General features: G+C 37.7%; 2 protein-coding genes across 4 annotated transcripts in view; both read right to left on the bottom strand.

Annotated features, from left to right (window-relative positions):
* The window catches only part of LOC146487925 (uncharacterized), a 44,354-nt gene extending 42,832 nt beyond the window's left edge, over positions 1-1,522 (bottom strand). The window contains exon 1 of one of the 2 annotated variants that reach the window (XM_085125613.1): positions 1,355-1,522. The gene's annotated coding sequence lies outside the window, so the exon portion shown is untranslated. The remainder of the gene's footprint in view (positions 1-1,354) is intronic. The other variant, XM_085125583.1, reaches the window with a different exon arrangement.
* Positions 1,523-4,737: 3,215 nt separating this feature from the next.
* LOC146487924 (1-phosphatidylinositol 4,5-bisphosphate phosphodiesterase zeta-1-like) overlaps positions 4,738-25,998 on the bottom strand; it is a 33,314-nt gene continuing 12,053 nt past the window's right edge. The window contains exons 11-30 of one of the 2 annotated variants that reach the window (XM_085125340.1): positions 25,500-25,598; positions 24,494-24,586; positions 22,891-23,033; positions 22,047-22,104; positions 20,887-21,043; positions 19,181-19,254; positions 18,339-18,410; positions 17,298-17,447; positions 15,917-15,970; positions 15,212-15,265; positions 14,879-14,956; positions 13,663-13,692; positions 12,891-13,035; positions 12,100-12,234; positions 10,175-10,261; positions 10,018-10,088; positions 9,186-9,293; positions 7,034-7,105; positions 5,613-5,712; positions 4,738-5,205 (exon numbers count right to left, since the gene is read on the bottom strand). In XM_085125340.1, the coding sequence (XP_084981466.1) occupies positions 5,063-5,205; positions 5,613-5,712; positions 7,034-7,105; positions 9,186-9,293; positions 10,018-10,088; positions 10,175-10,261; positions 12,100-12,234; positions 12,891-13,035; positions 13,663-13,692; positions 14,879-14,956; positions 15,212-15,265; positions 15,917-15,970; positions 17,298-17,447; positions 18,339-18,410; positions 19,181-19,254; positions 20,887-21,043; positions 22,047-22,104; positions 22,891-23,033; positions 24,494-24,586; positions 25,500-25,598 (1,923 nt within the window). In that variant the 3' untranslated portion in view covers positions 4,738-5,062. The other variant, XM_085125348.1, reaches the window with a different exon arrangement.

Genomic DNA, 25,998 nt, shown 5'->3' with positions numbered 1-25,998 from the left:
TGAGGTTGTTGGACATCTAGCCTCAATTCTACGGGAAATGATTACCTTCTGATAACTTTTCGCCAAAAAACTCACTGCGTCTTTTAAAGAGACAAAGCAGTTTTGCGCTATTCTGATAATCCACTAGCTGGGACTTGCCCCTGTATGAAGATTCGAATTTCTTTGATATTCTCTTTAGTTTCCATGAGAGTTGCGATTTCTGTAGGCTCCATTTGAACTGAAGGCGGGTGAACTTAATGTTCTATAATTCATTTATGAAATGTAATAGTCAAAGTTTCTGTACAGAAATTCAATCTCAAAACGTTTTCTCCTGCGCTCTATTGTTACAAACAAACGCAATTACCAAACCGTTTTAAACAGCATTGATTACACAAAGAAAGGGAAATATTATAGTTTTAAAATCCCAGTTTTATGCCTTTTATTTCACCAACAAATTCTTTTATAACGTTTCAAAAGTCAAGGGAAGCTTACGTTTTTGACATGGAATAATTTTTGTCGCGGTAGCTACTACACACGATTCAAACTAGAATATAAACGACTACAGCTTTCCTCAAATATTTATTTAAAGCATGCAGCCGAAGTATTGTTACTCTGGTGTGTATTAAGAAACAGAAACGCTTTTTTTTGCAAGTAAAACAATTTTTTTAGTTAAATTTTTCACCAGTGTTGTTTTCAGAATCTTTACTGTCTACCATCATAATAAATCGCGCCGGAAGTTGACGTTTAGAGTTCTATAAATTCGTGGGTTGTTTTTTTTAATATCTAATTTGTTTGAGTTCTTTACTTCTAAATTGTCTCCAATTTGTTAGCTGTTATCGCTAAAATACTAAAATGCCTTTATTTTGGTTTAGAAATTTGTGACTGGTTTTTGGAAAGGTACAACAGACTCTAACGGGAAATTAATAGAGACCTTTAGATTCTAGTACGAGTACGACTACGGGATTTGACTTCGAGTTTTTAGCGAAGTACTAAGAACAGATATATCACAGAAAGTTTCATTTCACTCTTTACAAACGACGAACCTGACGCAGTCGGTTTGAATGATAATAGTTAAGCCCTTTCGTGTTTCCAAAAAGACGAGATCACCTACGTTTCGAGAACACGTTTTCGCCACTACGAGATTCTTACAAAAACTCGTAGTAAAATGACGACAGCTATCACTTTATTCCCGCCAAAATGACACTGGTTCACGCGCGCGCGCTGTTTGTTTATTGGAGAAACTCGTCGTCGTACTCGTACTCGTACTAGAATCTAAAGGTCTCTAATGAATACCTTCTAACACGTTATCGCTAAATAAATCATTAGGCTTGTAAACAATAATCTGAAAAATCAAAAAAATTTAACTAAGACTTACTTCTGGATGAAGAATTTGAGTTTCTTCAATATTTGTTTTACTTTCCGAGAGAGTTGCGACGCGGTAGTCTCTTGTTGAACTGATAAGCAGTAACTGACGAAGAGTTCTATTCTTCTATTCGTACGCATGAATTCGAAAATACAATTTTAATCTTGAATGCGTTCCTTCCCGCGCTTTATTTTTATTAAAGGATACAAACTAAAGTAATAATGCCTATCGCCATTTACTCAATGTAATTAAATTGTGCAAAGAACTGTCAGTGATCAAACGCCTCCACAACACGTTGGGAAGAAAAGTTTTTAATCTATTCGGACTGATGAGTTGATTTAAAAATGTTATTTTATAATTTAGTCTTGCAATGCCAAAAAACAAATACAAAACAAGAATCAAATTACTACTTAGACAGAAAGAAGAAGGAAAGAAAAATAATTAGGGGAAACAGAACTCAAGTCTAACTTCAACCAAATCAATAGGAACCGTCGAAGCCACTAGGAATCAAAATACTGTCTAGATTTCCATTCGCTTATTTATCATGGCCTGAAATCGCGGACGCGGCGCCCGCGTAACTAGAGCGGCTCTCTCATATTTTGTCAACAGACATGGCGATTTGGTTTACAAAGAACTGTATTTTGCGAAAATTATATTTGAGAATAGAAAAAGGTCTCGCATACCTGTAAAATTTGCCACCTTTGCATTCACTAGTAGAAAGTGTCTCTACTCACAATCAGTCACACTGTATGGGTCTTTTATCTGCACAAGTCTGTTAACACCGTCCTTTTTGAGGTTATGATCTCGCTCTCTCAATCTTCCTATTTCATGTGGTAAATTGCTTAAATCATAGTCTTTCTAGCGTGGCCGCGTTTACGTCAGATTTTTTGAGTTTGCCGCGCTCACTCCAATGAAATTCGACATAGTGGCCCACAAATACAGCAATTTTCAGCTAAATTTAAAACGATTATCAGCGTCCTTTTATGTTATGAAAACACGAGAAAAAAGAACTGCGATAGTAGCAACGTTCAACCGTGAACGACCGGAAGTGGGCAAAACGAAAGTTGCTTTTACACGCAAAAGAAAAGCCAGTTCTTCGTGCCTTCTCCTTCGTTTAGGAAATCAAAATAAAGCTTAGAAATCAGGCTAAACAGTAATGTTGGCCAGCGTTGTGAAAAATGGGCACTTTCGGTGAGTGACAATCTCTACGCAAGGGGGAGGGGTCAACTTCGGCTTTTCGTAATCGGATTGCTTGTCCGGAGGATGCGGGCCATCGTGACGTCACTTCCTGTAAAACCCGGGAAGTTTGAATGATTGATAAACTATAGCCTCGCCAAATTTTTTCCCTGGATGATCAGTCAAATAATTCTACGCCAGGTCATCAAAGAATCAAATCTACGGAGAAACCTGTTAACATAATACATTACAACAGCATCATCGCTCATGAAGTTAATATTTCAAGTATGAAAACACGCAAAAGTTGACACTGGTTGATAGCAAATGCGACGAAACAGTGACGGCCTGCGCCTCTTTGAAGAGTGGAGGCGGTCGCCAACTGATAGCTTACATACAGTCAAACCTTATTATTACGGACACCAAAGGGACAGGGATAAGTGTCCGCATTATGGAGGTGACCAGGCTTTATATGGATTTCGGTCTGTCAGGGACCGACCCAGGGACCAAGTAAACTGTCCGTAATAGAGAGGTGTCCGTATTAAAGAGGTGTCCGTAATGAGAGGTTCCACTGTATTAGTTTTTGGGCAAGGGTTGAACACAATGAACGATCTTCAACACCTCTAAACACGACAAACTGTGGACACAGTTGTTCGATTCGTCACGTGACCCTCGGGGAAAAACGGGGGCGATTCGGTCGGGCGCGGGCAACAAATTACCGCTAACATTACCTACTCGACAAAAATGGCTTCCCTGATTTTTTTATTGATTTGATTAAGAAATAGGTATAAAAACCAGAGACTAATATGTGCGAGAATATTACATAAATGTTTTCGTGAGAGACTGAATATTTTTAAATGGGAAATAAAACTTTTTGTCTATACAAACAAAATAAGAATATACATGGTCTGGAAAATTAACGCGGACAGTAAAATGTGACAATCATAACTATTTGTTTGAATAACTTACAAATACAAAACCTCATAATATTTTCCTTTGTACACAAAATATCCCCCTTTACCTTCACCACTCACTTTTTGGTGCGTAAATAAATAAAAGGGCTAGTGTCGCTTAAAAAAAGATAAAAATTAAGTAAAGAATAGAATAAAAGACCCAGCTTTTTGTTCAATGATATAAACGACGCGTTTTACATGGTATCACATCAAATGCAATAGTTACTGCTTTAGAAAATATCATTCAAATTGACAGCTGAATATTCTGTTGAATTACTTACTTGGAGTTCAATAGACCATTTCCGAGCTGCTTTGCACCCCATCATGAAAGCGATGCTATGTGCATAGATTTTATTACTAGTAATAATCAAAGATTAGGGAGTGCGTTCGATGATCTCGATTCCAGGCTCTCTCTCCTTTGCCTAGTTGTTGAGTCATCCGTCCAGGCAAAATTTGCGGGGAATGTCAGATACGCGTCCCAAGATCCACTCATTCACGGCAATCAACGTTGTCCCATACAATCTTCTTTCTAAGTCGAAGGGAATGAAATTAGTTTTCATTCACGTACAAACAAAGCTAATTTCCACAGGATAAGCTTTGCACTTTGCATCGCTTTCGTAATGCGGTTTAAAGAAACTTAAAAAAGGGCCTATTCAAAAAGACGGGAATGTCGCATCAGCAGGGCAATATGAGTGACCACTATGCCATAGGATTTAAAGCCGCAGTCCACGCTTTCGAGATAAACTTGTACACGGCGTTTTCACCATGAAAACGCATCAAATGCTTTCCACCCACAGATCGTTTTTTGCGTCATTTTTTGTCGTCCACATTCCAACGCTCCTGACCTACCTGCAACGCTAAACAAGCAGTGGAGCATGCTCATATCACCGCTGTGACGTGCACACTAAACACATACACCAAACCGGCGTTTCCAAATTCATCTGCTATAGAGAGCGTTTTCAAAAAATCCCTTTCCCGTGGTGGAAAAAACCGTTTTAGTCAACGGAAAACAAAACGCTTTTTCAAATTTATCCGGATAAGTGTGGACAGAGTGTAAACTTGATTGCCATGTTGGGATGTCGAGGTGAACTGATCCTGTCCGCCATCTCATTCTAAAATGTAGCAGGTCTTTCACGTAGAATTGTTACTCGAGATAGAATAAGCTGAACCAAAACTTTCAGGTATCAGTCTTGTCCTTAAGGTGCCATGTGTACTGGTTTCTCTAGAAGGATAGAGCTCAACAACAACTCCCAGATATCTCAAACTAAATTATAAGAAGCTTTTTTTGGCAATTGATCTTTAAAATGTTTTCCCCTACGAGATAAGTTGAACTAAAACTCCCAGCTTTGTCCATCTAACATGAAAGAAGTGTTTCCTTCCTTTGAGTATTCATTTCTCCATAAAACGCCAAGCTAAACACAAACCCTATGCCATCTTAAAGTAAAAAACGTCTAGAGGTAGAGTTTTTCTTTACGTTGAACTGAAACTGAGCTATCTCAATGTAAAATGGAAACGTCTCCCGCGGCCATTCCTTTCCCCAGAAAGGTCAAACCTCAGCCATCTCAAGAGCCTGAAACTCTCAGCTACCTTCAATCTAAAATGTCAGAAGTCTTTCTCTCGAGGTGCCCTTGACAGCACAAGAGGCAGCTTCAAACTCCTGAAGCTTCATGCGCACAAACAGACCACTGTGTGGTATCTCAACACCAGTTACGCTGCGTAGTGGGATGTAATGGATTCCTAGTGAATATAACAAAGTCATAATAGAGCGGTTTCAAATATACTGTCGACAATACCTTATTACAGGAAATTAACCCCCCTGGAATTAATGACGCAAAGTTTGAAAAGTTCGCGTTGATTTAAGTCGCGTTAACTTCGGGAACATTAATAAAATGGAGTATTAATTCGCGATACGCTTATTATAATTTCAAAAAATTTACCCGAAAACTCTACTGTATATAGAACTAGTAATATTCAAGTATCATTAATTTGTTATTATTAAAACTGTCGAGCATTAATTCAGGACAGTAACTGCTTTTCTCAACATAAAAATAAAAGAACTAAATAAATAAAAAATGGGAATTTCTGTGCAGAGGATGGTTTTATTGGTAAACTAACAATAACAGACCGTAACAGACACCACCAACCTGATCTTAGGCTGTCCAAAGAAATGACTTCTTGAAAAAGTAGTCTGAGCAGCCTGTTCTTGTTTCTGTTTAACAGTTGAACTTTGAAGTAAACAAGGCACTAAAAAGCGGAAAGATATACAGAAATTGAATATAAGTGACATCTATTTAATATACTCAGGGCTGCAGCTAAGAAAAACCCAGAAGGCTCATTAATAAACCAAGCCAGCTCTTTTGGACTGTGCACCTTTAAAATTATCCTCAAGAATCAGTGTTCCGTTGGAATTTCAGCCAGTAATAAGTTCTTTTAAGGACGGTGCCTACTTTTGTTACTGCGCATCTCGAGATACTCGGGTTTCCTACGGGTGGTTCCTTCTAATACAGGGATATTTTCGCGCGGTTTAAAACTATGCGGAGAAAGCACATTTTAGCAAGTGCTTTTGGTATCCAAAAAGAAAGCTAGGGGGTAACCAAGCATAATAAAGATAATAAAGCTTCAATTTGGGAGAACAACGCCATACATTACTTTATATTTTACTGCTTTTTAGAACAATTGTTGCTTAATTGTCTCTAAAAATGCAGGGTTACTCCCAATTTTCTTTTTGGATTTCCATAGCCCTTACTCAGATCCGCTTTTCAAGGATAGTCATAAACCGCGCACAATAATACTTAGTAGGCACCGTCCTTAAACGGGAAAATTCGCTGGTAGCCAGCTCTTAGCGACATCCCTAAAATTCGGAACGCCAGAAGACAACCCCATGGTGTAAATACAAGCTCAAGTTACCGCGATTGTCCTCTATTTTAATCGCGTGGCTAAAGAATTTAACGAAGAAGTAGACCTTTTTCATAAATGGCGGCCGATAAAATATTCTTTAATCTCACGAAAATTAGAATGTGCAAAACTGAATGAATTTTTACTCTAAAAGGAGATTAGTAGGTGTAATTGGCATATACATATCGAAAAGAATGATAGATCGGCCGCCATTTATGAGAAAGTTCTATGCGCTGTTATAATTCCAGCTAGGAGTCGGAGAAGAACACCAGCTCAGGGCTTTCGGATGGAAAGTCAGTATACAATTTTTCTTCGAAATCCAAGTGTGTAAGAGACCTCACTCTACGTCTACAAAAGACCATGCCCAACGCGTTTGTCAGCAAACCTTGGGAAACCAATCTTGTAATCCTGAGTCCTCAGGCTCCTTAGCCAGCGAGTGGTTAACCGCCTCAGTGGAGAAATCATGGGTTTATTGGAATGTTTTCACTGTGGGGTTTCAAGTGAAAGGGAGAGTCGCAACGGAGCAACCAATTAAAAATTATTGGAATTCCCCAGAGACTTTCCTGACGACCAATCGCTGGCCAAAGTCCCTGACGACTCTGGGTGGGGCATTCTAAAGATTAGATCAAGCAGAATGCCAATGATCAAGGCAAGATTGATCAACACTTACGAGCTCAGGCATGATGATCTTAAACAGTTGCTTGGCATTCTCAAACTGTGGGTTTAACTTTTCCATGGTGGGCTATTAAAACAAAGAGTGAAAGGTGAGTGAAGGAAATAAGAACAGAGATATTCAACTTTCCACCACCTCCCTTCCCCCCCCCCCCCCCCCCCATCTCCCCAAAGAAGCGACAGTCGCTTCCCTCTTTAATAGCTAACTTAGGGCTTCAGTTTAGCACCCAGCGGCAGCTATGTAGACTGTACCGGGATCGAAGGGGCGCTTGGTATTTTTAAAAAGGCGGATTCACCTGACGTGTAGGTTATTCAAAGATTGACACAAAAAAGCAAAATTTAGACCTTCTTGGAACCCTTAGTTTTCATCTATCCCTCAAGGGTTACAGAGCTATGCAAGACTGATAAATATCCACGTGGTGGCTCGATTTCCATTTTAAAACCTGTAAAACGTACAGTTGGTGATACACGAACACTCCGTTTGTATGGCTGTGATGGTTGATCCCAGACTTGTCCCTCACCGGCAGAAATCTCAAACTCACAGTCTAATGATCAGTTCAAATTCAGGCATAACGATTGTATTTTTTTCTTAAAGGGCAGAGTCATCTTCTTGTTCTTCTGTTTTGTTTTTTGGTAGTGTTGCTATGAATAGCCGAAAAACGTGGGTTTTTTTTAATCGTTAAAATTATGGTTGAGTTTTGTTAACAGTAACTCACTAGTATACAAAAACCACTATTAATTATGTTTGGCTGCGAATGGCTAGGATAGAAGTGGATTGCAACTTGAAATAATCAGCCAATTTTTTTTTTCAAGTTCTTCCCGTGTATTTTAGAGAAGTCGCCAAAAACGGTATTACAGTTTGTTCTTTCTAGGCGAAAAACGTATTTTCTTCCCAGTGTTGTGACAGCAATTTCATGTTATTTTTGACCAAACTACAGCAAAATCACCGGAACGTGCCCCTTTAAACAGGCACTATACAATAGAATACAATACGTTTATTAACATATCCTAATTGATGGCTTGCATGTGACGTCATGGCGGCCATGTTGGTCTTCAGAAACAATGAGATTTTCTCCTCTGGGAGTTTACCTCCATTTTTATGCAAACCATGTGAACAAATTTTCTTTTGTTTTGTACACCAACATGGCGGCAATGCAAACCACCTATAGTGGTTTTCAATGTTAATTTACAAACAGTCACAAAAAGCGGAAAAACCTAGGTACAATTCTAAAACTACTAAAAATTATCTAAGATGAAATAAAACAAACATAATCAAAAAAATGTTACAAACATAAATCACAGTGATGATGCCCACAATTCCTTACGGGCACAACGTTTGGGGTTGGAGTTGGAGTTGAAGTATCGATAAGATTAAACTTTAACGACTGTTAAAAAATAGAAATTCAGAAATAACATTTAAACTACTTAGACCTTTACATGGCATGGAAATGAATTGCCACAATTAAGTAAATATTTAATCCGCAGACTACAAGGTTAAAAGCACAGTTAAGAGGACTGGCTCTAGAACTGGCTCTCGAAAGCCTAGACAGTAAACTACAATAGATAGATAAATCGTTCATTGAACAAATACACGCTTTGCAGTCTCCGCAAGTGAATTACATGTCTCAAAATGTAATACTACGAAATGTCAATAAAATTAAAAAAGACCAACATGAATAATTATTATATCTCTTAGTTAGTCTCCTTCGTAGTAGTCTCCTTCGCAGCCGTCGTTTGGGCTCGTCACGCAACGCGCTTCATTGCGCGACGAGCCCAAACGACGGCTGCGAAGGAGACTATTAGTACGCGCGGTGTGATTGGTCAATTTTGCGGGCTGTATTTCACTGTGCGGCCCGCTAAATTGCTTGCCCGCGCGCCCGATTAACCTCAGAGATACAAAAAATATCATACTAGCCTCGTTTTCTCGGCCTGTACGATAGGTTACGGATCCTCGTTTTTTCCAACTGATTTATGAAAAAAACTGTAAGTTACCGACGTCGAACTCGGTTAGTAAGAGGTATTTAAAATATCGTTAAAATTCTCTATTGTTACACAGCTATGGCTTGTAATAAAGGAATCCTTAAATCAATCTGTTCTACATACAGGAGTATCAAAAAGGCTTATTCCTTAAGTGTCTCTGATGAACTAACCTCAGTGCTGAGTGTAGCGCAGTCTTCTGGCACCCCAACGGTATCTACATCAACACGAATTGGAAGCCTTGAGTCTTCATCTCCATGTAAATACTGTCCTGATAAAACCTAAAAAAAAAAAAAACACCGTATAGTTACCTGGAATGTTCTGCATAAAAAACCCAGATATTGCATTGTCCAAAGGAAATTAAGTAATTGCAGTAGTAGTTGCATTTATTTATACGCGATCAAAAAAAATTACAGCAGAGCTGATGCGGTCGTGTTATGAATAAAATAAAAAAAAATGTAACAAATAACACATTTCAAAAACAAACAACAAATTATTTACAGAATAAAAAAAAAATTTTATTTTTATATTATTATTTCATTGGCTCATGCACAGTATCGTCTGGCGAGATAATCTCCTGGGGAGGTTTTACGGAGAATATGTCGACATTGAACAACTTTATAGGGTATAAATTAGGACAGTCGATAACATATATTTGTTTGGCATCGATACCCGATAAATTTAGTTTTTGATGCTTGTCAGTTTTACCTTCTGATGGCTTTCGGTGCTTTCAAAGTAGAAAAATATAATTTTACAAACTTCTTTACATATTAATCTTTCTATTGACACCTAGGTTATTATGGATTATTTAAAAGCCACACGCGTACGAAACTTTTTTTCCGAAGGATACCAGGCAAGGTTGATCGTAACCTTAAACCACTGCAACTCTTACAAATGAATAACGGCGGTTAGTTTCTAAAGAGACTGTGGTGCTGCGTCGGTGGGGAGTGAAAACGAATGTTTGGTTTTATCGACTGAATTTATAAGGCAAATTGGCCACTGTACCTCTATAGTGAAGTAACACGATTTTCCATCTTTGGGACTTTCCTTTATCATCGGGTGATAATTAGACTTTTCTGTCAGGAACAATGTAATAAAAAAAAATGAGCCGAAGCAATGCATACAAATCATCTGAAGGCCTTTGCAAGACGGTCATTCTCACCTCTGTTTCTCAAAGATTCTGGTTTTAAAATATAACCGCATCCTCCATTCTTCCTGAACTTTCCTTGATTCAAATGCATACCAAAATCTGCGAGAGCAAAAGATACAAGGAGTTCCTTTGCTTTGACTGGTTCTGTTAACAAAACCTTACTTACAGAACATCTGTACATGTATGTGACCATAACATGACCAGTGTGAAATTGAAAGGAGTGTTATCTTATTAAAGTTACTGAAGATTGGTTTGAAGTTCAGACCCACATCGAAACCCATTCACGGATTCTGAAAAAAATCAATCAATCAATCAATCAATCAATCAATCAATCAATCAATCAATCAATCAATCAATCAATCAATCAATCAATCAATCAATCAATCAGTCAATCAATCAATCAATCAATCAATCAATCAATCAATCAATCAATCAATCAGTCAGTCAGTCAGTCAATCAAATGAATGTATATTTAAAAAAAATAACATGAGTAGTGTCTTGCCTCTCTCCTCCGCAGAGGCTCCGCTGAGAAAAGTGAGTGCAGGCGTAAAATTCCGTGGAAGGCGACGGCGGGAGCCTCTGCCAGAAACCACGCCCAATATGGCTGCGATCCGGGGAAGTCATTTTGTAACTAGGGTGGTGTGCGTACTTATGTCATAAAAATGGCGGGTGTTTGTGAAATTGTCATGTCGCGCGATGTGGGAGATTTATTCCCGAAAACTTACCTACATGCTTAGAAATCGGGGAAAGTTTGTTCCTTTCATGATGACTGTTTAGAAAACGCTTTTATTTTGCTGTGAGTGGATGCCTTGAATCATCACTACAAGAATGAAATTCAAGTTACACAAGCGGCGATCGTGTGGAGATAAAAGATTGCATGCAAAGGAATGATTTATCGAGGAAACGTCTGCCAGCTGAGACCAAACAAAAACTGTCAATTCAGTCTTAAAAGAGACTAGAGCAAGTAAGCTTAATGTTTTAATCAAAGCGTATTTTTTTCTATGCTCCGAAACGACCAAACTTGATATTTTTATCTTGTAAACAAGTTTATCAGAAGAAGTTATAATGATCTTTCGGTGATTTAATTAGCATTTAGTTCTCACGGGAAGCTTGTTATTTACTGTGATGAAACAACTGTCTTTTAAAATAAGATTATAAAAGGCTAAAAGGCCTTTCAAGCCCAGAAAAAGCAATTATTTGTTCGTGACTATTGTTCACTTTTACGAAGCAAAATGTACTAAGTCCACTCTCCACGGGTTTCAAGGGGGGCTTCGAATACAAACGATTTTGCTTTTTTCTAGAAATTGTGAGATCTCACCTTAAAATTAACGACTGCAAACTGTAGAGACAAAGTAAATGCTGACTTCCGCCAAGAATGAAACTGTCAAATTTAGAGATGAGCGAGAAATCAATCGATGTACAAGAAAACGACAAGGATGTACAAGAAAACGACATGCTTCTGGCAGAGGTTCGCCGCCAAGTCAACCCGCTCAGCTTTTGCGCCTGCACTCACTTCATTCAGCGGATACACATAACACCCCATCGAAGCTCTGCGGAGGAGAGAGGTGTCTTGCTTGTCCTGCCAATAGCTACAGCTAGTCGAGGCGGAGCAAGACGAACACAAGAAAATGACAAAGTACAAACTAAGTTGGAAATTTCTAAGACACTGAGTTTTTCGCAGAAATACATTTAAAGTACTTGGCAGTAATTGTCTAATACTGAAAGAAGAACCTCCTGCCTTATAAGGCGGTCAAACTTTTGAATTTGTGGATGAAATATTACAGCACTTGTGACCATTCAAATGAAAGCATTTTAGGAGCACTGGTGTATGACACTCTCTGTTTTGCAGTATTTGTCACGACAAAACTTGCCATGATCTTTTTACACTGATACAATGTATGTAAAGAAAGGTCAACCAAAAGTCACTGAGATCTTACCTGGCTTTTGATAGTTGATGGCCACCATCTGAATGCCGGCATTCCACATGGTCTGAGGATTGTAGTTTGACGAGTCTACTCTCGAACCCTTGGGGTACGTCCTCACAACGTGTTTGTTAGCCAGCGACAAAATATCTATTGAAAGAAGCAAATGAAGTTGTCCGATTCAAGCAAGGACCAGTTTTCCAGCAAACGTCCTCTGCGGTCTAGGAAACTAACGAGTTCAAGATGGAGCTCGGTTCACTGACTTCATTTCGACACCGTTCACTAGTATGTCGCAATATGAATTGAAACTGAAACTTAACTTAAAACTGCCACAATTCAAACTTTGATATTCTTCAATCCCTTCTATTTTGTGAGCAGATATTACAGCAACTCATTCCCAGTTTCAAGGTGAGAGAAGTTCAAACACTGTGCTGCTGTCAAGAAATATTATCCTACTGGATATCTTATGGTAAAATAGCTTTTGTTACAGGGATCTGATATGCTACTATGGTGGGCTGAATTTGGCGGATTTGGAGCCACACAGGTTTTGGTCTCAAATTTTCAGGACACTTGTTGGTTGCTTCTAAGACTAACCCGCTTTCCAAGAACTGGCGGTCAGATCGGTCTATTTAAAAATGGAATGCGCCAATTTAAAGGGCCGGTTTCAAAAATCCTTCAAAACAATAATACATTCTGAAAATATCTTTTTGTCATTTGAATATATTCCAAGGAGTGGAACTGGTTGCCTTGATTTGATGAATAAAAAGCGTTCCTAGACTGACAGCTGTTCAAATTATAATTGTTACCTCTTGGATGGCCTGTAATGTAATCTTGTGCAGCACCGTCATTGAACGAATACATCTCACAGCAATCACCCGAGATCTCGTTTTTCTTGTAAGGCACTGCACGGCAATACACGATCAGTTTGCCCATGGAATCTTCCAAAGGAACCTGTCAAACCACATGCAATTAGAGCTGTCCAAATACCAAGCAATCACTCCGGCTTATCACAAAAGAGGCAAACAACACAGTGAGCCAATTAGAATTCGAAGCAAATACAGGCATCGAACTAGTGCCAGGTCTGGTGAAAAGACTGCAAGGAAGCCAGCTGTGTGTCAAAAGTCATCTTATACACACTTAAACAAGAAGTTCCGCTATAAAAAGGGCAAGCCCCTCCTTCATTTCACACCTTTGTGGGCGTGAAATGCCGGAAAATTTAGACGCTGTTCAGTCATGGCAAGTTGTTGACTCAAGGGTCCTCTGATAAAATATGCCTCAAATTTTTTATAATATGACCACAGCAATATAAGATATCACATTCTAATTTGTTTAATAAGGAATATTCTGAAAATTAAGCCGATTTTATCGGTAAAAGCCGAAGAAAAATGATACATGTTGTTTATCAGTTGTTTACACTCTGATGGTTGATTGACAACTGAAGGTGAGAATGGCCAGGCCAGGCCCCTTTTATACCGGAACTTCCTGTTTAACCGTAAACTATTCATTCATTTGAAGTCATGTTTGTCATTTACTTCCAACACCCAACTAAAAGTCACTTTGACACTGAAAAACACTTACTACATTGTACGGCTCTTCACTCGTTGACCCCTACAAAAAAGAGAAGGGGGGTTTGTGTGATAATTATATTGTCCGCTTAAAATCCCATACAAGCTTGGAATGAGCTTGTAATATTCCACAACCTGCGCAGCACATGGTCCAGCGCAAATATAATTAACGGGTAATATAACATTGACGACTTAATTACTTGTCCAATTTAGAAATAATTGGATCAGTTATTAACACTAGTAGAAATAGAGGATTTACACGGCGGCGCGAAGATATGAATTTTATTTTCGAGTGGTAAAAACAATATTTTACGAACGAGCGCAACGAGCGAGTAAAAAATATTGTTTTTCACACGAGAAAATATAATTCATATCTTCAAGCCACCATGTAATTTTCTTTTTATTATATAGACATATCTATCGTTCGCCATTTTTCACCGTCTGTTTGCAAAAACAACCGTGAAAAAGCGAGAAATTACGTCACCAATATCCTTACTAGTGAGGATATGAAAAATACGACACTCAGGTTCCGGATGTAGTTTAGTATGAGTTATACGAGCGGTGTATTTTCCAGTAAAACACTCCTGTCTAATAATAAGTTGCAATTCTTCTGTCTGTTATGTTACCTAGATGTGGAAGTAGAGGCTAGTGCCTCAGTGACTCCAAACCACAGACATATGACATAATGAACCTTTCTACCCTCGCTTTCGTTTTCGCTTTTCGTTTCGTTTAACTTGTATGACAAATTTACAAGATAACAAATAAGATGAAGTTGAAAGTCGAAGTTGACTAGCTACGGCTTTAGTGCCTGATATGTGTACACTTGCTGGATTGTGAGGGGAGAGGGTCAGTCAAAAGGTTGGGGGCTGAACGTGGAACCAATCAACAAAGCCAGTACGAATCCTTAGTTATTATGACAGAAAGAACTAAAGGAAGGTCTCTTGCAATGCATGGTATACGGTAGCCTTATTTTCAGATGGCCCAAGGTTACACTAATTGCTTTTTGCCTTCCTCTGGAATAGGAAAAAACAAAACAAAACAACATCAACAACGACAACAACAAAAGAAAGAGAGAGAGGAGAATTTCGTTCTGTCCTAGAATAAGTACGAGAATATAGTAATGAGGACAAAAAGCAACGCCTTTGAACGAGCTCCTATAGCTGTTGGTGCTCTGTGGGTAAACAAATGACATTTATAAAGGCATTGGTTTGTTACAAATGGATCCTTACCTCTGTTGCATTTGTCAAAGATCGTAATCTTGGGTTGAGAGAGTTGGATGATTCTGTCCTGGAGAGAACAGCCTCGGACTATGGGAACAAAGAAAATTATCACATTGGAAAATGCAAAATGCAGTAAACAGACGTAAGAATTTAATTGTAAAGAAACATTGTCTAGAAGCAATCTTGCCAAAAAAAAAAATCTAGTCCCAAAAGAATTCGTAATTTTGCATTCATATTACTGGGGGTTAATAAACAATTGTTGAGCAAAAAAAAACAAAACAAAAAAACTTTACTGCTACCTCACAAAACCCCCAATTTCCATCGACCAGAAACTCAGCTTACCTGGCTGGATACGAGTGGAGCTCTGCTGACCTTTTTAATCCTCGGCGAGATATTCTGTTTGAAAAATAAGAGTAATCATATTTAAAATGATTTATCATAATTATAGATCACATGTTATAGATGTTATAAATTATAGATCACAATAGTGTCCAGGGTGTTCATCGTTTTTACTTACAGAGCTGGAAAAAGGGTACAACAAGCAGGGCAACTATTAGGTGTTATTTCTTATGCAGTGTGGTGGAACTGAGGTGTTAAATGTATGCGACAGGACGTTATGAAGGAGGGCCATTCTACCACCAATCTAACGTACGGGAAAAAGATGGCGGCCGTACATTTTAACACAATACCTTGCGAACTGACACAGCCAATAGGCATACAACATTGTGTATGCTAGGTTTGAAGTTTTTAGAACTGTTCTGTGCGTTTTTATGGGCGTTTTTAGGGTTTTTGTATGCTAAGAATTATGAGTAAACGTACCAGTCACCATCCTTTTTTTGGTACGTTGAATTAAGATCAGCCTGATTGATTGATTGATTGATTGATTGATCGATTAAATGATTGATTAATGAATGAATTGATTGATTGATTCATTCATTCATTCATTCAATAGGGGTAGTGACTGCAAGGACCTGGGATAATTACAAGCAAAACGGGGGTCTTGCTTGTTGGAAGGAGGGCGATGACCAGTTTACTGGAATCACTTACAGATATAATGGGGTTGACATTTACTCCAGGCCAGATAGCAGTTGAGATCTTATGCTGTGGAAATAACAAAAGCATAATGTTAAAAATGAACACAATACAGTGTTGAGAAGTCGTGACAAAAGTTTTTTCTTGTGAATTTTTTGCGAACGAGGTTTGTGCAAAAAATGGCTGCCACCGTCTTCTGTAAATTCATTTATTAAATTTGTGCACATCAAACATACGAAAAGTGGTGGTATAGCTTATTCAAATGTTACAAATTTGTATGGGACTCAGAGGAAGGGGTGCTATCAAAAGTACGCTATATGCATGTGATAGGGGATGAGGACACTTAACATTTTGACCTTCCATCAGTTAAAGGTTCTGGGATGCTTGAGACCAAACATGAGACAGCCTTTCTGTAATTACGAAATGGATAGGAACATGACTTTAACAGAACCCCACAGTGTGTAGCCTGCGAGAACTGTGTCGCCTTTTCTGGCTTTTTTTTTTTCACCTGCCGTGAAAAGAAGGTGAAAAAAAACTGGATAAGTCGGCTGCCCTCGCAGGCTACACAGTGTCTCATAATACACTGCGAGGGAATTCAATTGCAGAAAAATAATAAATACATCAGACACTCTCGGGACCGCGAGTTAGTGCCCTTATTAGCGAGAGTCCGTAATAGCAGGAATTTATCTCAGTCAAACGTCTGTAATTTATTTTTGCCAGGGATTTAGTTGCTGTACCTATTATCGGGGTGTCCGTAATAGCGAGGTGTCCGCAAGGCGAGAGTTGACTGTATATCACAGCAAAAAACCCGAGTAAACTGAACTTAAAATTGAGAGTAAATCGTTGTATCTCAGTGACCCATTATAGCGAGTAAACTGTAGCAGAAATGTTGAGTAATTAATACTCCTGATATTGAGTAAGTTTACTCTGGGCGAGTTAACTTACTCAGCAGTATGAGTAGAATTAATCAGCTTTTGAGTAAAATTGACTCAAATTTAAAGGCAAAAATATTTAATAGAAATGCATCCATACTGACTCTTTATTTTGAGTAAACTGGTTATCTACTCATAAATAGTGTAAAACAGTACTCTGTATTTTGAGTAAACTGTAAATTTACCCACACAGTGTATATTTGCATATGTCGTATAAAGAATGCACTCCTAATACAGATTGGAGTCGAGATTGCACGAGACAACGTTGTAGGATTGAATGAATGGATCTTGGGACGCGTATCTGGCATCCCCCGCAAATTTGCAGGGGCGCATGTCATCATCACCAACTTGGCAAAGGAGAGGATCGAAATCATCCTCAAGAACGCACTCCCTAATCTTTGATTGGCACTATATGTAGTTTTTGGATGAGAAAAATCAGTAGCATGTAATGAATATTCTTTGACCTTTTTCTTGACTTTCATTTTGCCTTTGAGCAAAATTTTCTGCTTCAATTCCGTGGGAGAGGGAAGTGTGTTCACACCAAGCTCGTCACAGAGGTTGTTAGTGGCCAGCATATCACCGAGCTCTGTCACAAAAATGTCTGCCATGATTGCCTGCAATGTGCATGTGATGCAAAATAAAAGATGTTGAATCAAATTATTAAGGTTTCGTTCAATTGACCGTATTCCAGAATAAGAATTAGCGGAATTTTAGCTGTTAAATTTCTCTTTTAATTAAATTTGGGGAGACATTTCTGCAAACTTTCGCTGACACGTGATAATTTAAGAGCGATTTTGTAGTCCATGTAATCATTGTATGTATTTCTATTCCAATAGGGTCAATTAAAGCACCCGTAAAGTCTCCAAGTTTTGGTACGATCTTTAACCTTGGATTGTTAACTTTTAAGCTTAATTTCTGTCATTTAGATTCGAATGTGCCCACCATAAATTATCTTTATTGAAATGAGTTGTATTGACGTTGCGGAGTGAAATATTTGTACTGTTGATTGGAAATAAAGCAGATTGTACTTTAAGCTGTCTTCAAGGTGAAATTGTGCTTCAATATACGGGGCTATATGTATCGTGAAATGTTTATTGTTGGTGATTTAAAACCGAACTTGTTTTGCTTGCTATCGTAACTTCACTGGAGCCCCAAGCTTTTTTAATTCTATGTTCCAAATTAGTGTGCAACTTGCAAATAAGCATTTATTGCACTTTGATAAAACAACGCAAAAAAGGTTAAAAAAAAAAAAGGAAAAAAAAAAGAAAAGATCGCAGCCATTGTGAATTTACAGTACATAACATGAAAACATTCATAAAGTGGGTAATAAGGTCTGACCCCTCTCATTTCAGTATTATTAGGGAGGTTCAACGGTACATTGATTATATCCATAGGACTTCCAAGATGAGAATAGCGAACTGCTCATTAGTTTGCTGTTCCTCTAAGGTATGGTTTTTAAACCCCAATTTTCTATTTTATTGGACTGAAGACAGTGTGTAACGCACTTGTTGCTGTTCATTGCAATGGTTTTCCAGAGACAAGATCAGTGGAAATTCAGACGCCTCAAAAGCATATTCCTGAAAATCAGTAAAACATTCAAAAACATTACTTAGTTCACTTAAATTGAACACCTCTGTTCAACAACGCGATCAAAGTGCAGACTATGTAAGCAAAGAGAGTCTTTCAACACAGTGATTGCTGTTCCCTAAATTATGCTCCTTGAAGTTGGCAACCCTGTAAGTCTTGTTACTATTTCCAGAGAGGTCCGGATGATCGTTCTCTTTTTTCTACCAACCCTCAAGATCAATCAGCAAAGAAAGCCAGCTTGATTGCTACTTCCTCAAAGAAGTACATCACCTAACCAGCCAACATTGTGTCTATTATGTCTAAGTACGCTCACTAAGCATATTATGGAATGCTTGCCCTTATCCTTTTTTTTTTAATAACATGTTATTGCACCAAAACAATACAATACAATTATAAACATTTTTCTTGGAGAAAAAAAAAACAAAAGAAACTCTTCATTTATGTTACAATTTGCACTACATTTACAAAAACGATAGTATTTACAATACTGATAGAATAGAACCGTATTATATGCAAATAGGAAAAAAAAAGTTCAAAGTTTCACTTGGAGTTTAGTTTTACGTTTTTCCCTATCAAGATTGCTTTTGAGAAAGGTAAAGAAAGCTTGCCAGATGTATACTTCCTCTCCCCTTGATGCAGTATAAATAAACTATTTGGCTAAAATCACCCAGAGGTTCAAGCCAAGACGAAGAGTGTATCGTATCCTTTCATGACATCCTAGATTCAAAATAAAGTAATGTTATTTATAATAATTTCTTACTCTGATGACTTGAACCACATCCCTGAATCTTATTTTAGAAGTCAGTGTAAGTCCGTGGGTAATAACAGGTTCATCTGAAAACCAAAACAAATGAGTAGAGTTTGTAAAGGTTCATCTACAGTGTAATTCTTCCATGCGTAATCCCTTTCATACAACCTGTTACATAACCCCTAAATTGACCCTTTCCTGCCGGGGACCCACGATAAATCATTACTTAGTCAATTCAGTTTAAGTGAAATTGTGCCAGCAAACCGGTCTTGGAAAGATCTCTGCGCTTTAAAAAAAAAAAGAAAAAAATGGTACTAACTGGTATCTACATGTATGATGGGGTTTACCAACCATCCAAGTTTTCGTGCTTTTTTTTTTTTTTTTTCAGTTTTTTTAATTTATTCCACTTACAGACTCTGACATATCTCAGGTACTTCTATGCATTAAAAGATGCAAATTAAGCTACAGCTTGGAGGTTGGGCTATTACATGTGGCGAACAGTGAAATTTTGTAGTTTTTAATCTGGACGTTTTAGACCCTCTTTGTCAAAGACCTAACTTCCTTCAGTTATCCTGATATGACAAATGAATTTCACCCATCAAGACCTTTCAAATGCGCAATGAAATAAATGCGATGGAATATTTACTTCACACATGGGCACTGAATTTTTCTTTGCCGTTTTGAAGAAAAATTGGGCCAAGAAAACAAATTATGGCTGGAAAGGACAAGAGGCATTAGCTACATCAAAGCAACTTGAAATTGGACAAAACATTTCCCATTTTTCAGTTTGCTTGTCTATCAACATACATGGTCTTGATTGGATGATTTTACAGGCGCAGGGTATGTGAGACTGACAAACATTTCTCAAACTGGGCCCAATTGTTCAAAGCCCGATTAAGCTAATCCTGGGTTAACGCAAACTTTGACTCGAGTTTAATTGCTAACCAATAAAGATTCTTCCAAAATATTTTTTGGCCCTCAATTTTTACTTAAACTTTTCTTTACCTTTAGCTCGAAATTAGCCTTTAAAACCATTTTTAACGAGCGCGATGAGAACCGTTGTTAACTATTAATCGTGGATTAGCGTTAATCGGCTTTCGAACAACCTGGCCCTGACTAATAATTCATCAAGAGAAAACAAAGAAAATCACTACAGTGGCCGTGGTTTGGATACGTGTTCGTAATTATAACAAAATTTCGCCAACTTTAGTCTTGAATTTCTCCAAGAATTATTGATCATTTGAGAAGACATATCAAACACTTGAAAGTGTGTTTCATCAGATATCCAAACACCTTGAAGTCGTTAAAAAAAAAAAACTCGGCTGCGCCCCGTTGTTTCAACCTACTTCTCAGTGTTTGGATATTTGATGAAACACGCCTTCTTGTGTTTGATATATTACTTCTCAAACCCGTTAACAATTCATCACGAGAAAACAAAACAAAAAAAAAAAAAAAAAAAATCACTACTATGACCGTGGTTTGGATATGTGTTCCTAATTACCATAAAATTTTGCTAACTTTAGTCTTAAATTTCTTCAAGAATTATTGATCATTTGAGAAGCCATATAAAACACTTAAAAGTGTTTCATCAGATGTCCTAACACCTCAAAGTCGTTTAAAAAAAACTCGGCTGCGCCTTTTTTTTTTTAACCTTCTTCTCAGTGTTTGGATATTTGCTGAAACACGCCTTCTCGTGTTTGATATATTACATCACGTACCTGGCCCATCCCAAATGTCCAGTTCAAGACAGCGACAGCCCTGCAGCAGTGCTCTGACATATGCCTCAAGACTGGAGTGACCCTTCAGCTGCCGCCCTGTTAGGTAGGTGTTGTGAGAAGAGTTGATATAGTAATCAGATAATGGATGTTCCATTTCCTACAATGGAAAGAGAACAGAACCAGCCATAGTAGGTTACTTTCAATCAAATAGCCCAACTCAGTGTGAAAACCAGACATAATCTATCCATTTATGTACCAAATTATGTCAGAATCTATTTAACAACCTCTCAATTTACGCCGCCAAACTTAAAACGCCTTGATGAGCAACAGCGATTGCCCTCCCCCCTCCCCCCTCCCTCCCATTTCACTTTGGGTTTCCAACTTAGACGAAAGCCTGAGATTTCCACTGGATTTTGCATGCTTACCTAAAATTAATTTCAGAAACCTACCCATTACCCAATGGCCATTGGTTGATTAGCTGACTCTTGTACTTGCATGTGCAATAGAGAATAAACAACAAATATAGAATGATTTGCATTTACACGCATGGAACGGTGGGAAGTCAACCATTAACAAAGGTCCTTTCCAATGGAATTATTTTTTTTGGAAAAAGAATAGAGGTAATATATCAAACACGAGACACAGTGTTTCATCACATAATTATCAAACACCGAGAAGAGAGTTGAAACTACGACGCGTAGAGGAGTATTTTTGACGAACTTCAAGGTTTTTAATATTGTGATGAAACACTGTGACGAGTGTTTGACATAACTTCTCCAACAAACTGATTTTGAAGGGGAAATTAAGAATGCAAAAACGAGGAGTTTTTCATGAGATATCCAAACACGCCACGGTGCATGATTTCCTTTGTCTTTGGCTGTTGAATTATTAATGAGTTTGAGAAGTATTACTGGAATTACCAGTTGGAATACCACTGTACCATTTAATTCAGCACACTAGTACCATATTCTTTGGTGAATTATATGATTTATTTCCCAAAATTGTCAGTGGAAAGAACCATTCCATTTGATTCCCCAATGGAACAACTGGGTTTTTCTTTCATACAAATGGAAATGCTCAATAATTGCACTGCTTCATTTGGTGGAAAAATTCTTAGCAGTTAATCCATAATTTAAATGGAAGTGCTCATGGATTCTCACCTGATAAACAGTGTTGTGCTCTGGATTGACGGCAGCATTATCTTTGCTACGGAGGTAGCTGCAACCAAGGTGACAAAATTTAATTTAAAAACAATAATTATCAGTTACCCTACGCTTTTACTCTGAAAACAAGTCCCGAAAAACTATGACACAAAATGAACTTACAGTCCAATATAGTGACAACTTATTTTCCAGGTTTACCCATTAAAAGGCAGCAATAATAGATTGATCCACACTGTACAGGTTGTATCATAACGTTCAAGGGCCTCTGTGTGCCAACAAGGATGGCATACGTTCATTCCATTGTTTCAAAAGTGCATTTGTGCAATCTCTCAAAAGTGTTGTTGTTTGACATACTTGTAGGGCACACTAATTAATATGGTGATCACAAATATGCAGGTGACTTATGCTGTAAGAAAAGTTGCTTATCACACATTCAAATAAAACAGTTGCAAGAAAGTTGGAAATTCATTTCACCAATAAAAACGATTTCAGCTGTCATGAAAATATTGCAGTAAAACCTGGCTAACTCTAAAACCCAAAGGAAACAAATAAGGAAAGCTTGAGTTAGCAGGTTTGTAGTGTTGAATTTCAAGTGTCCTTTTAACAAGTAATAAAACGTTTAACCATGAGTCACTTAATTGGTACGTGTACGATACTGTAAGTTTGTTTTATAAATAAGAGCCTTTTGATAAGAACATTTAGATTTAATTTCAGCTAAAATTTTAAGAACATGTTAAGGGCAAACCAAAGGCTGAGATCTTGTTAGGAACATATATTTACGATCATGTTATCAATTTAAGACTTAAAGTGGACAAAATCCTAGATTTAGTAATATAGTTACCTGAGAAATCCATGGTATGACAAGAGAGACTTGCTCAATCTGTAGGACTCAGGGTTGTCTCCTGCGCATTTCTGTTTGTACATCATGTGGAACTTGTCATGAACAGACATCAACCTGGCACAGGCTGCCAAACTGAGCGACTCCTGTCAGTATGATTTCATTCAAAAACTTATTTCTTTTGTTCTTTTTTTTTAATTTTTTTGGCACACTGAAATATAAATTAAACAAAGGCTACAAAGTATTTTGCATTGGATTTAATGTTCAAAGTGGGGAGGAAACTTCAATAGAAACTACAGTTAGCTTACAATGTATGTATGAGTGTTAGGCTTCTTCATACAATTTGGTAAGTGGACTGGTGTTAATAAAGAACATTATACATGTAGATGGGTGAGTTTTTCATGCTTTGGTAATAAGACCTGTACGTTTTCAAGGAAATTTAAAAGGCAACAAAGCTGGATGACAGGCACACAAAGGACTCCATATGTAGCACTGAACAGAATACCTGAAGTGTTCTTTTTTGGCACTATCTTTAGGTGACTATTCAGTAATTGCAACTACATGTACATGCACATGAAGCAACAGGCCACCTGGGCAAAAGGCATAGGGCATATATTGTCTCCAGAACGTGGCACACCCTACTGACTTCTGGCTGTGATACAGAGTTATAGTCTCACTCACTCAGAAGCCTTCTACAAATTCATGTCAAGCCGACCACTGAGGGTGGTCCCTAACAACCAGGGTATTCTCAGTGGGTCTTTTACTTCCCCAAATTGGAGACAGGACCGCAAGTTCTTTGTGGTCATCTGAGCCACGTGAAGGTGCAACTATTGCCTTCTCCTCAGTTGTTTCAAAACCTTCAGTGTTGGTCCAGCTGGGGTTCGAACCTACGACCACCAACTCAGCAGGCCAATGCTCTAACAACTGAGCTTATTTTAACTCGCCTTTGCAATGTTCTGATATAGGTTAATTTCACACCAGAATGTGTTCATCATCATCATCATCATCATCATCATCATCATCATCATCATCATCATCATCATCATCATCATCATCATCATCATCATCATCATCATCATCATCATCATCATCATCACCATCATCACCATCATCGTAATAAGTATTCTATCTATAGTCAGCCAGGTGTGCTCTGAAACTGTTTTCATTTAAATGCATGATACTGGTCAAAGATCTCATGGTAATACATCGTATAGGTGCAGATCTCATGGCAATACATCATATAGGTACACCTTTATCCTGGCTGATATAAAAGATATTCATCCTCACTCCAATACAAATAGTTTAACATACTAGAGTAGAACCAGTATAGGAATGCCTTCTAAACACCCTAAAAATAAGTTGAACATAACTGAGAAGTTACAATGTGGTACAGTGGGAGTTTGAGCGCTCAGTTAAGAAGTATAGTAATGGGAAATACATTTTAGCTACAATGTAAGTTCACAACAAAAAAATTCTAAAGTCTTTTGGGGCTCCTATCATACACATAACTTCCAAAGATCATCTCTCTGTAACTGACCTTTCATGCGTTTTTCATTGAAGGAAACTAAGCAAAAATGGAGGAAATACATCTGTATGTAAGACTGACCTCTTGCTCTCTGTTGAGAAATTCTGCAAACTCTGCTGGTGTCATACCAAGGTTTGGATGTTCCTTTGCGTACTTACAGAAGATCTTATACAACTATTGAAAGAAGAGAAGTGTAAGAAAGGTTGAATAAAGGTCAGATGTTGCGCAATAATTACTATTTCCACGCAAACCATTTACAACAAAACTACTGTACATCAAATGTAGTAACTTTCAACTGACAAACTTCATGGGCCACTATGTTGTTTGAATGAAGTATAACACAGGCAATGGTTTAAGAAAAACATTTCACTTATATCTCTATAATTACATGTATCTACATGTAGCTATTGTATAAAGGGGTCATTGAAAATAAATAAACATACATCTATCTCTAGTTAAGAGTGACTCCTATGTATGCCTTCTTGAATTGAAACTGCGACACTTTTTGAGTACAAACCTGACAAGTTTTGAGTACAGGGATTGATGTTTAAGTTTACGGCTTTCCTGGCAACTGCACGCTATTAAAATATTGCCAGGAATATTCACTCATTTACAATGTTATTCAGTGTATGAACCTTCCAACAGAGATCTCCAGGGAAACGACTACAACATTTTGAGTATTTCATTCATTTCCTCCACTTAGCACATAATTACATTCTGTTAATATTAAGTTTGTAGATAAATATACAATCAATAATAATTATTGCTAAAGAGGAGGGGGAGGGGGCACAGCAAGGTTACCGGTAACTAAAATTGTGCCCCTTACTACAATAATAATAATAGTATTCTTCTCATTAAGCTACCATCAGTGATAGTAACAATTATCGTTATTATGGTAAATTATGAGAAGAATAGTTCATTTTTTACATATCCACAAGGGAGAAGATGCACTGTCTAAGATAGTATTATTTTACACAAAGTTTGTTTTAGGGCACAACAGATATTTTTACAATTTATAACATTTCCTTGATTAAGGAAGGTGGCTCCTAACTCCAAATGGAGTTGGTTATCAAATAATGATACTCACTCTGGGATGTTCATTGAGAGCACTGAATAACAACAAAAATGAATTCCACAGGAGGTTTTCATTATGCTGAATAATCCCACACTGAGCTTCAAGAACATCCTACAAAGACAACAAGAAGCGGAAAACCATATTTCTCAACTAGGCTGGACTCAAAGTCGTTTCATTGGGATTCTCCTGTTACATTGTCTCTCCTCATTATACAATACGTTCAGAGAGTCACACAAGCAGGGATAAGTGCTTATTTTCGGACAAAAAGTATTCAAAATGGACATGACCGGCCCGCCGTTGATCTATACAGCCTTTTACTGTCTCAATTCACCGCCTTATTTTTCTTCTTTGTTTGTTTCTGTGTTCATATTCTGCACCTTCTTGAGTAGTTAATTCTGAGATACTCCTTTTTCTTACATGCATATATAACAATAATAATATTTAACAAAAAAAAGAGGGAAAGTTACCGTTTGCAAGCGACAAGAGGCATTATTCTTTAAGACAAACATCC

The sequence above is a fragment of the Pavona decussata genome, unplaced genomic scaffold (assembly GCF_977016875.1).
Source record: "Pavona decussata unplaced genomic scaffold, jaPavDecu1.1 SCAFFOLD_12, whole genome shotgun sequence".
Classification (NCBI taxonomy): Eukaryota; Metazoa; Cnidaria; class Anthozoa; order Scleractinia; family Agariciidae; genus Pavona; species Pavona decussata.
Note: the sequence above shows the minus strand (reverse complement) of the source record. Positions and strands in the feature narration are given on the sequence as shown.